The sequence below is a fragment of the Astatotilapia calliptera genome, chromosome 15, assembly GCF_964374335.1.
Source record: "Astatotilapia calliptera chromosome 15, fAstCal68.1, whole genome shotgun sequence".
Taxonomy (NCBI): domain Eukaryota; kingdom Metazoa; phylum Chordata; class Actinopteri; order Cichliformes; family Cichlidae; genus Astatotilapia; species Astatotilapia calliptera.
Window position 1 is genome coordinate 40,397,124 of NC_137436.1, and position 10,419 is coordinate 40,407,542.

Sequence of the window (10,419 nt, forward strand, 5' to 3'; positions counted from 1 at the left end):
TTGGGCTTATGGGGATTACGCGGACATAGCTGATGTGATTATTTGAAAGTGTGGCCATGTTTCATATGTTTAGTATTCGTGTATGACAGGAAATAAGTAAAAGCATATGAAGTCCACTTTAAAGACGGTTTTCACGGTGCACAAAAAGCTGATCTCATTTCTGACCCACATGAACAACTTTTCTGTCCACACAGAATAGAAGAGCAGCACAGGTGGTTCTCAAACTGTGGTGCACAGATCCACAGGTGATTATGACCAGGGGGGAAACATGGGGTTAATCCACCGTGGATGAGTATGATTTTTTTTTTTGAAAGTACAAAAGTAGACAAGAGTTTGGTGTGGTTGTGGTGACATTTATTTCACTGAAATTCAGATTAGATTTTTTTTAATTGCTATTGATCGTCTCATGTTTTTGAGTGGCAGGCGTGCTACAAAAAGTTTGAGAACCGCTGATGTGAAGTTATCACGACTACACTGATAAATGGGCCGCTGTTGACTTCTGATGGATGTTTCCCACTTACAGGCCCCAGTGTTCATCTGTGCTGTCACAGGATTTTTCGTGCTGACTTAATTTCCAAAGTGATGAAAAGCTTTAAAAAAATAAAAATTATTTTTACAGGGTGAAGATTTGTTTCCCTGGGAAAAAGGCAACATAAGAGGAAAAAGAAAAACGTCATCTATCAGCCAAATTTTTTTGTAACATCAGTATCCAATTTCATAATCGGTGCATCCATATTTATATATAAATATATATCTCTGTCTGTCTCATGTATTAGCTAAAACCATATACTGTGTTAAGCAGTCTGCAGTCCATACTGAGCAGTTTCAGTTTGCTTGCCACTGTTGCCTTCGGCCTCATGCCTGTGACGTGCGATATGGGCACCAGCAGTGGCGTGAAGATCCTCTAAAATCGCGGTTCTGTTCGTAGAGCGGTGGTGTTTAAGGTTCGGCTGAACGGTTTTATTTTGCATGCTTTAACAGCTCCACATGGGTGTCACACTAATGTGCGATTGGTCTGTTTCAGAATTGCCACGCCCCCCTCGATCGCCGTATCTTATTCTTTAGTCATGAAATCTGCTTGGACTCATTCTTGCTTTCTTCCTGCTTATTTATTTGCTTTGAAGTCTAGTTGTGTGTTCAGCCTCCCACAGAGACCTCCAGTGTGACAGTTGCAGTTTAAACTTCAGCCCAGAGGGCATTGGCCCCTTTCTCAGACTGAAAAGCACATTTAAACTATGAGCAAAGTAGAATTCAAGACAAAATCTGTTCCCGACCCTCCCTCCAGTCTGAAGCATTCCTGTGTAATCCATGTGTTGTTGTGCTTTTCTGATATTTTCCCATTGACTGGAACATCCTCGACTGGGAGTCTTTACATTCTCTGTAACATCACTGGATCAGGCTGTCAACCACTAGTCCAGAATGCAACATGTCTCAAATGTAATTTGCACCTTACTGTACTGCTGTTATTTTCTAAGCATTTCTGTTTTTAATAAATGGAGATTATTTGACTGCACGTTTGGACACACTCATTGTGAAACAGCATTTGACATGCAGTTGTGACCAAAGGTTTTTGGACATTAACTTTAATTTTTTCTGTACAGCAAAGTGGATTGTAAACAAGATGTGATTGAAGTGAAACTCTCAGCCTTAATTCAAGGCTTTAACAAAAGTATTGCAAAATAAAATATTAAACTACAGCCTTAAGATGAACAGTATCAAGTAGAAAGTACGTTATTTGCATTGAAAATATTGTCCAATAGAAGTAGAAGGTAATGTAATGTGAAATTACTTAAAGTACAAGTACAATGAAACATTAAAAGTTTGTAAGCATGTATACTAAATTACCTTTCTCCGTGAGTCCTGCCTGTGCTGACTTTGTAAGACGTTGGTAAGTCAGTAAGACAGCAGGGGTGGGTGGTATGACCCCATGCCACCCCTCTGGACACGCCCCTGTTCTAACAACCTGGAGGAAAATTTCTCATCCTAATTTTTTTTGCTGTTTAAATCTTTGACTAAAAATTATTCAAAACCTGAACAAAATTAATTGTGGTTTTAATCATGGCCCACACTAATTTTTTCTTCATTTACTTTAGTATTATTCTGCAAAATATATTTTTCTTAGTTTATCATATTAGTCAAATAAGCAAAAAACAAGAAGCAAGCAAAAAGCAACTTATTTGTTTTATGTCCAGAGAAAAAACATTTAAAAATCTTAATCCTTTATATACTTCAAACAGGGTCACAGTCCTCCTTTTGAATATTTTTGTTTTTCCTTTCCTATATATAGCTTAGCTATTCTCTCTGCAGTGGAAGGTTTGACACTATTTGTGTACCCTGAGTAATCCCCCTATTTTTTAATCGCTGAGGTTCATTAATGCTAGTTCATCTTATTTTTTATTTTTTTTACTTGGAAATACATGTTATATTTAGGAACGTTATTACTGAGCAGAGCCACTGAGATCCTTACATCATTTTTATTGTTTATTAACCAGAAAAGTGAATAATAATGACGATCTTGTGCTGAATCGACCCACCCCCTGTGACGTTACACCGCCTTAAATCTTCACGTTTAACGACCTCAGTTTTTCATAAGCTTAAATTTATATTGTCAACTCACCTAAAAATAACACTTTCGATTTCGAAAACAGTCAATATTTTTTAGTACTCTTTATTTATTTTTTTTTTATGTTAAATCAAGAAGGTCTCTTATTTTGAAAACCAATCCGCCACCCGGAATCACATGACCGGACTGTGGCGCGGTGTAGTGAGCAGATAGTCCTGTGTGTACATGTCTACTTTAGCCAAAGTCATGTCCAGTAAGTACAGAGGTCTCCGTGTTTCGCAGTTTAATGTTAAATCGCTGAGCGCGGTTTTGAAGCCTGCGGCTCTCCGTCACTCGCTGAAGTTCCGTGTTTGTTTCCTCAGAGTTCCGTCTGGCGGTGGTTCAGCTGCAGGTGAGCAGCGTCAAAGCAGACAACCTGAGCAGAGCCCGGAGGCTGGTGAGGGAGGCTGCAGGACAGGGCAGCAAAGTGGTGCTGCTACCGGTGAGGAGGAGGAGGAAGGGCGCCTCACGGCTGCTTGTCAGCAGTCTGAAGTGCTTATTTTAAAATACAACCAACTAAACAAGCCAGTGTCCGGGGACAAATACAGCTGTAGATTTTATTTAAAAGACGTGTCCTCTGAGAGGACGGCGCTTTACCATTAACGCGGTGTCGTCTTTGTGTTTTTATGAACTGTTTGTTCCCTTTTCTGGACATCCGTTAGTGCAGGAATGAACTATTTCTAAAAAGTTCCCAGCACAGGACCCTCAGATGACCTGCCTTTTTGGACTGCTCAGATTTACCCTATGAGCTTATGATCTCCCTGTCGTTAACACAGGAATGCTTCAATTCTCCATATGGGACCAGCTTCTTCTCCAGATATGCCGAGAACATCCCAGGAGAATCCACCCAGGTGCTGTCGGAGGCAGCAAAGGAGAACGAGGTGTATCTGGTGGGAGGTGTGAAAGCACCCGTGGATTTAAAGCTATTACATAGAGTACATTAAAGTTCCCTTCTAATGTTACTGTAAAGGAGCTGATGATGCTTCATGTAGTTCAGCTACAGTAAGAGTTGTGTGTATCACGCTGTGGTGTTAGATCCTCAGAGTTAAAAGCTCACCAGTAGTAGAGTTGATATATAACTCCACTGTGTTTCCTGCTGTGGGTTGTCAAGACGATGTGGAAAATGTAATCTGTTTCTGGGTAAACTGTAGGAAAAATAGTGAGAACTTTGCATGTTTAACTCCTGGAAAACAGCTGCTCTGCTGCTTGCACTCTACCGTGTTTTATCCTCTAAGTGTTCCATCAGAAACCTTTTTAACAGATCCATCGCACTAACAAGCTCAAGGTTTCGTTTCACGAGGTCGGTGTATGTGCAAGTAATCCTATGAGATAAAACCTCAGGTTTAAGACTTTTTTTTAACTCTTGGATGAGTACGATGTCACAAAGACTGATCTCTGCTGTTCAAACCTTCTGTTTCCAAGAGGTGGCCAATCAGAAGAAAGGAGAGGGGAGGCGCTGGTCTCAGGCAGAGGATGGACTGATGGGCTTCACCACGGACAGTATAAAAATAGACATGGCGATCTGACCTGTTGAAGTCCTGTTTTTTTTTAAGCATTGAGTTGAAAGTTTTCTCCGTCGTCATGCTGGGTGCAAAGTACAGCAGGTGACGAGGTTTTACAGAATTCTCCCAAAGATTTATTTCTTTGGTTGTCGTGTCTCTTTCATGTGTCTCTGTCAGAGGATAAACACATGGAGATGGTAATGATCGTAACAGGGCCACTTGCCACCCAAGCGTGGTCATCGTTTAAGAAGATTGGGATAACGTTAAATCCAAGTTCAGTTCAAACTACTTTTCATTATGTCGATGTAGGTTTCCAGTTGTCCAGGTCATTGGGGTCTTAACTGAACCTTCTTTATGTTTGTGATGACATCCGTCTCTCTCGTCCAAGAGCCTTTTCATTTGAAACCTCTGGAGTTTTTAAGCTCTTACGACTCGTCATCATCCACAGGATCCATTCCCGAGGAGGATGGTGGGAAGTTGTACAACACCTGTACAGTGTTTGGCCCTGATGGAGAGATGATTCTTAAACACAGGAAGGTATGTGTGGGTCATATACAGTGTGTGGTCAGTTGCAGAGATGAATCCTCTTCATCTTTTTTCTTTCCTCCTCTAAGATTCACTTGTTTGACATCGACGTTCCCGGAAAAATCCGCTTCCAGGAATCTGAGACGCTGAGCCCGGGGAGCAGTTTATCGCTGTTTGACACACGTGAGCGACAGCCGCAGACTCTGGCTTTCTGCCTCGCAGTCTGGATGAGCATACATTGATCTGATGTGTTCCTCCTGCAGCGTTCTGCAAAGTGGGTGTTGGGATCTGCTATGACATGAGGTTCGCGGAGCTCGCCCAGCTCTACAGCAGGAAGGGTAAGCGTCTGAAAGGAGTGTTTAGATTTTGTTTTCCTGTGATGTCCCAGAGCTGATTGGACTGCGCTTTTGTCCTCAGGCTGTCAGCTGCTGGTTTACCCCGGAGCCTTCAACATGACCACAGGCCCCGCCCACTGGGAGCTCCTGCAGAGGGGGAGGTCAGACTGAGGGTCATAGTCACCCACTCCCAAAAGAATAATTTACTGCAGACATGTTAGAGTCATCTTTCAGCCACATATCTGATCTGAGGGTTGAGCTTTCGTTAACCAGACATGTTACTTATAAGGCACAAGAACGCCTGAATGAACACAAGCTGAATAATAAACGCAGCATGACGAGAGCTCAGTGACTACAAACTGAGATCTGCTGCTGTTTAAATCTGCAACGAATCATTTTAATGTCTCTTTATGCAGGGCGCTTGATAATCAGGTGTATGTGGCCACAGCATCACCTGCCAGAGATGAAGCTGCCTCCTACGTGGCCTGGGGTCACAGCACCGTCGTGAACCCGTGGTAAGAAAATAAGATCAAAAATGCAGGGCGTGATAAGGCGGTTAAAGTTTTCAGAGGGACAACTTGAGGCCGTAAAAGTAGAAGAATTCAGGGTTTTAACAATGTAGAGCAGTTGGGGTGGAGTACAGATGTAGAATCAGCAAGCTGTTGTCAGAGTTTATCTCACTGCCGTCTCTGGGTAAGCTGAGGAACTCCAGTAGGAACAGTAGACAAACTTGAAAAGCAGCTTTTTTCAGACGCAAATTCATTGTAACTTTGTATTTCATGAGCTTTAAAAACTTTGTCACAAGGTTTAAATCCAGTGAAGCCTTCCTACGCTGAGCCGTTTATTGTTCGGATGCCATGCACACCATGTAAAGTGTAACTCGGGTAACAGGAGGCAGGTTAAATAGCCCACGGTGGTTTTTTGATTTGGATCTTGGCTGCTACACAAACGGCTTGAGGGAATATTTCACGTTGGCAGGCGCGACCAAAGAGCTTTAAAGTTCATCTGGGAATTTTGGCTTTTCCAGGTGTTTAGTTTCTTTCTGATGACTCCACCCCGTCGTGTTACCTGAACCTTCCTGCAGCTCCGCTGCTGTCATGTGTGGGTTTTGTTTGTCTGTCTGAGGAACAGACGTGTTTCTTTAAGCGGAGGTTGTGTGCTGGGAGCAGTTTGTTATCTTAACCTGTTCTACGGGCATCAGCTGCTGACGTCGAGTGAGTGTCACCAAGAGGTCTGAAGAGTTACTCATCAACTCTGAAAGTGTCGTCAGCTGAAAAGTGTCCAGCGACACGTCCCTGCCTGCCTGTGAAGAATCGACGGCTTACGTCATGACCGTACAAAACAGATGAAACTTAAAGCTTAACTGTGCGTTAGCATTTAAAGTTTTAATGTGTTTCCTGCAGGGAATCTATATGAATGTAAAATAAAAAAACAACAACTAGCTCTTATAACATAGAATAAATTATTCAATACTTTTTTGTAAAAATGAAATAAGAAAATATCAACTGTGAGGAAGTTTAAAGGAGCGTTTCTTGTGCTGATTTGTGAATAATTCTGTTGTTACAGGGGGGAAGTCATTTCCAAGGCTGGACCAGAGGAAGCTGTTATTTATGCCGACATCGGTGAGGAAAAGCAGAAGTCTGCTTGTCTCTGTGGAATGTGAAAGTCATTTACAGTTATGTAATCTTTGATCAGCTGGTGAGGAAAGTGGAAAAATGAATTTCTGCTCTGAGAAGAAGTTTTAGTTCACTGCTTTAATGATTTCCTCTACAGAATAATACTAAAAAATGAAGACCTGACAATGTAAAACAGAGAAAGCATTTCAGTCTGGCACAGCAGCAGTTACTGCACAGTGCTCGTGTTTACTCTGCCGTTGCTGTGATTGTGTCTTCTCTCTAAATGTGTCGCGTGTTTTCAGACCTGCAGTATTTGGCCGACATCCGGCAGCAGATCCCGATCACATCTCAGCGTCGGGACGACCTCTACGCGGTGACGTCAGTGCAGGAAGGCTCGAGCTGAACTCTGAACCTCGGGTCCAGCTCTTCAAATCGAGCCAAAAGGATCCTGTAAAGTCTCATCCATGTGATTCTTGTTAAAGTGGATTGAAGAGAGAAGCAGGCCTGCAGCAGCTCGCTGTCTCGCTGTCCAGCAGAGGGAAACATGAGAATCAGCTGGACAGTCGCTGATTGGCTGTTTTAAGATAACTTGAATGAAGAAACGTTGCATTAAAAGCTGTGACTTTTGTATCCAGTGCAGATCTAGTTAAAAGCTTTTTGATGAGCAGTGACTCATTTATCATTTCTGGTTACAGATGAATGGGAAGACTGGCCGCTTGTTTGTTTTCAGAGCTTTCTTTGTTTCTGAATCAGTGCTCAAGAATAAAAAACAAACCTGAAATCCAATGCAGCTTTCTTCTACTGTAAAAGAAATATGAATTCACCTCTCGTACGCCTTATAGATCTATGAAGTAAAAGAGGGCTTGGTGTCATTTTGGAAGTCTTTATTAAATCTTCAAATAGGTTCAAAAAAAAAAACTAAACAAAACAACCACCAAGAATTGTTCTTGTACAGTATTTTAAAAACTGTATATTTAAATGGTAATTACAACAAACATATTTACACATCAGTGCTCTGTGGCTTCAGTTTTTTAAGTGACCGTCAGGCTCAAACATCCGTCTCCCTTTGTTCCTGGTTCATCAACTCGTCTTCCAACCTGAATTGATACCGTCTTTTGTATCCTGATGGTGACAAATAAACAAGTTACAAAAGCACAACAAACAACCTGACAGCTCTGTTATACTTTCTCTTGTTATGTGCCATATAAATACTTTTAAAAGTGGTGGATGCTCATATTAAACAGGTTTTATACAGTGAGGTCAGCTTGCATACAAGTGATTGCTGAGGGAAAAGCTCAGACTTCAGACTGCTCCAGGGTCTCCAAATCATCAGCTTAACAATGAGCGCTTTCAAATTGCATTTTACTCCAGTACAGTACAGACACTTCATTGGCTCCCACCACAGTATAAACTTCCCTTTAAAATTCCTTTTAATAGTTCATAAAACTCAATGGTTTGGGCCCCAGTACAGCAAGATGCCCTTAGATCAAAACTCAAAAGCTTTTGTGTTCACACAGGCTGCCATTCAGCAGCTCATCACTCATCCATTTTCTTTCTGTTATCCAATTCAGGGTCACGGAGGGCTGGAGCCAATCCCAGCTGACATAGGGTGAAAGGCAGGGAACACACAGACGTCACGGTCAGTTTAGAATCACCAGTTAACCTGATCCCATTAACTGCATGTCTTTGGACTGTGGGGGGAAGCCAGAGTACTCTGAGAGAACCCACACATGAACTCCACAAAGAAAGGCCCCAGGTGGGATTTTAACCCACGACCTTGCTATGAGGTGCTAATCACCGCATCACTGTGCCGCGCTCAACACTGTAGTTTTTCTGTAAAGTTTTATTTTGAAGTTTTCACTGCCTTAAGGTATTTTAAACCTTCACAGGTTTTTATGTGTTTATCATTAAGCACATTGAGTTTATGTATAAATAAATAAACTGCTCTAAACACTTGATGTCAGGTGTGATTTTCTACATCCAGCTCTGTGACGTCTTACAGAAGACGTTCCTAATGCTGTGATCTCAGGCACACGTCTTACAGCTTTATTAAAGGAGGCACAGATTTGCTTTGCAGCATGACAGCATGCTCAAACATTCATCCAGACTCATATAAAAATAGAAGCCAAGAGCCTCTTATCAGGGCATTTTTCCCAGTAGCAAAAACATAATTTCCATAATTTCTCCATAAAGTCCACCAAAAAAAAAAACTCCACAGGTTCCAGTCTAACGGCAAAGGCTGCAAATATTTGATTTATTTTCTATTAAATTCACTGATAAACAAACACATTGATCTGCTTACCTCTCCATTGTTGTTTGTGCTCTTCCTTCTTCCTCTTGTTTATTTTGTCCAGGTGGATCTGATACGCCACTCCAGCTATCACCATGATCCCAACCACCACACACAGACCTGTGCTGAACATCCACATGGCCGACGATGCTCGATTCGTCACAGGCCTGGCCTCCACTCCATCTGAGCAATCATCAGGAAAAAACAATAGTAAAAATGTTTTCAGTGTGCCATAGAGCCAAGGCCAATAAATAAAGTGTAAATAAATAAATAACACCTGACTCCAAAAAAAACCTGCAATAAAAAAACACTAAAGAAGAAGATTTAAAATCCAAAGAGTCCAAATCCATAAACTGTATTTAAAAGATGTACATCGTCAAGGTGACTTTTAAAATTTTTGACTGATTGATTAACTGATTGATCCAAAAGTGATAAGATTTAAAAAACAAAACACAAAAGTGTCTGTCTTTACATGTTAAACTAGAGCTTTCAAAAATTCAAAGATGATAAAAACTGGACTGGTTTGCTAATGTTAATTAATATCAAACCAGTCAGACACGTGACATTACCCAGTACAGGGAACCAGCTGATAGCAGAATTTGCTTAACTATGAGTTTCACAGATAAGGAGAATCGTGCTGCTGTGTCTGAACACTAATGACTGCACTTACAGGTTGACATCACAGTTTGGTTCATAGATTGGTTATCAATGATGCACGACACAATGGAGTCGTGGGAAATGTTGAGGGTCAAGTGGCTGGTGATGTTGTAGAGATTGTCTGGGAGTGATGTCATCTGAGTCCTCACCGACCCTGCGGGGGGCTCCTCGCTGTCGTTGATGAGCCAGTACACTGCAGGTGTGGGATAACCTCCAGTGGAGTGACACAGGAAGACCTTCTCATCGCCCTGCACTGCCTCTTCCTTCTCCAGCTTTGGGGTGCTGAAACTGGCTGCAAACATGTGTTGATTCTATATTTAGTAATATTTAGAATCTCTTTTCCTCCAGTAATTACATGAAAGAAGCTGAGGGATTAGAGAAAGCATTAAGACATTACTCATCATGGAAACAATGCCTCCAACACTCCCACAATATGATTGTGAATGTTTTCATGCAGCAGTTTATTGTTTTTTATAGTCTTCTAACTACATATGGTACCTACAAATCATTACAGACACGTGTGGCATGTTATAAATGTGCAGGAGTTTTGCTGAAACACATCTGAACTGTTACAATTCAGGTGTTTATATGATAAGATCATCTACCAGTGATGTAAACAGGTGCAAACAAGCAACAAACGTGACCTTATATTATATTCAGAACTCTTTAAACTCTGACTCCCATCTGGACTCAGGCAAAGAGGGAAGAAGAATAAATAATGTCTGTAACTGTGTTGGTGCAAAGTTAAAAGAAAACACTCACTGCATTATATTGCAACGTATATTGAACTGGAACCTGAATGTTGTGTCTGTGCATGAATACAGAGACTTTGGTCACAAACACATCTAGAAAACGTTCAATTTTGTTAATTAAAAAATCCCTAAAATACAAA

At 41.3% G+C, this 10,419-nt stretch overlaps 2 protein-coding genes across 6 annotated transcripts in view; one reads left to right on the top strand and one right to left on the bottom strand.

Moving 5' to 3' along the window:
• Positions 1 to 2,696: 2,696 nt before the first annotated feature.
• nit2 (nitrilase family, member 2) lies at positions 2,697 to 7,361 on the top strand. Its single transcript, XM_026194406.2, has 10 exons — positions 2,697 to 2,816; positions 2,926 to 3,044; positions 3,379 to 3,499; positions 4,553 to 4,641; positions 4,719 to 4,812; positions 4,893 to 4,967; positions 5,047 to 5,125; positions 5,381 to 5,479; positions 6,531 to 6,586; positions 6,883 to 7,361. Exons 1-10 carry the CDS (start codon positions 2,789 to 2,791, stop codon positions 6,981 to 6,983), a joined length of 861 nt encoding a protein of 286 aa, XP_026050191.1. The 5' UTR covers positions 2,697 to 2,788; the 3' UTR covers positions 6,984 to 7,361.
• The window catches only part of LOC113037390 (T-lymphocyte activation antigen CD80-like), a 9,646-nt gene continuing 6,224 nt past the window's right edge, over positions 6,998 to 10,419 (bottom strand). For 3 of the 5 annotated variants that reach the window (XR_013901786.1, XR_013901787.1, XR_013901785.1), the window contains exons 3-7: positions 9,541 to 9,819; positions 8,883 to 9,053; positions 7,585 to 7,702; positions 7,356 to 7,424; positions 6,998 to 7,154 (exon numbers count right to left, since the gene is read on the bottom strand). Coding sequence is in view for 2 of the 5 variants with exons in the window: in XM_080289749.1 (XP_080145875.1) it covers positions 7,629 to 7,702; positions 8,883 to 9,053; positions 9,541 to 9,819 (524 nt within the window). In the remaining 3 variants the exon portion in view is untranslated. Of the gene's footprint in view, positions 7,155 to 7,247; positions 7,425 to 7,449; positions 7,703 to 8,882; positions 9,054 to 9,540; positions 9,820 to 10,419 lie in introns of those variants that run through there. The other 2 variants (XM_080289749.1, XM_026194400.2) reach the window with 2 other exon arrangements.

Excerpts from the sequence above, each read along its gene's own strand:
- nit2 (XM_026194406.2), top strand. The coding sequence starts at position 2,789 with ATGTCTACTTTAGCCAAAGTCATGTCCA. Across the intron at positions 3,500-4,552 it reads CGAGGTGTATCTGGTGGGAG|GATCCATTCCCGAGGAGGAT; the intron begins GTGTGAAAGCAC and ends CATCATCCACAG. Across the intron at positions 4,813-4,892 it reads TTTATCGCTGTTTGACACAC|CGTTCTGCAAAGTGGGTGTT; the intron begins GTGAGCGACAGC and ends TTCCTCCTGCAG.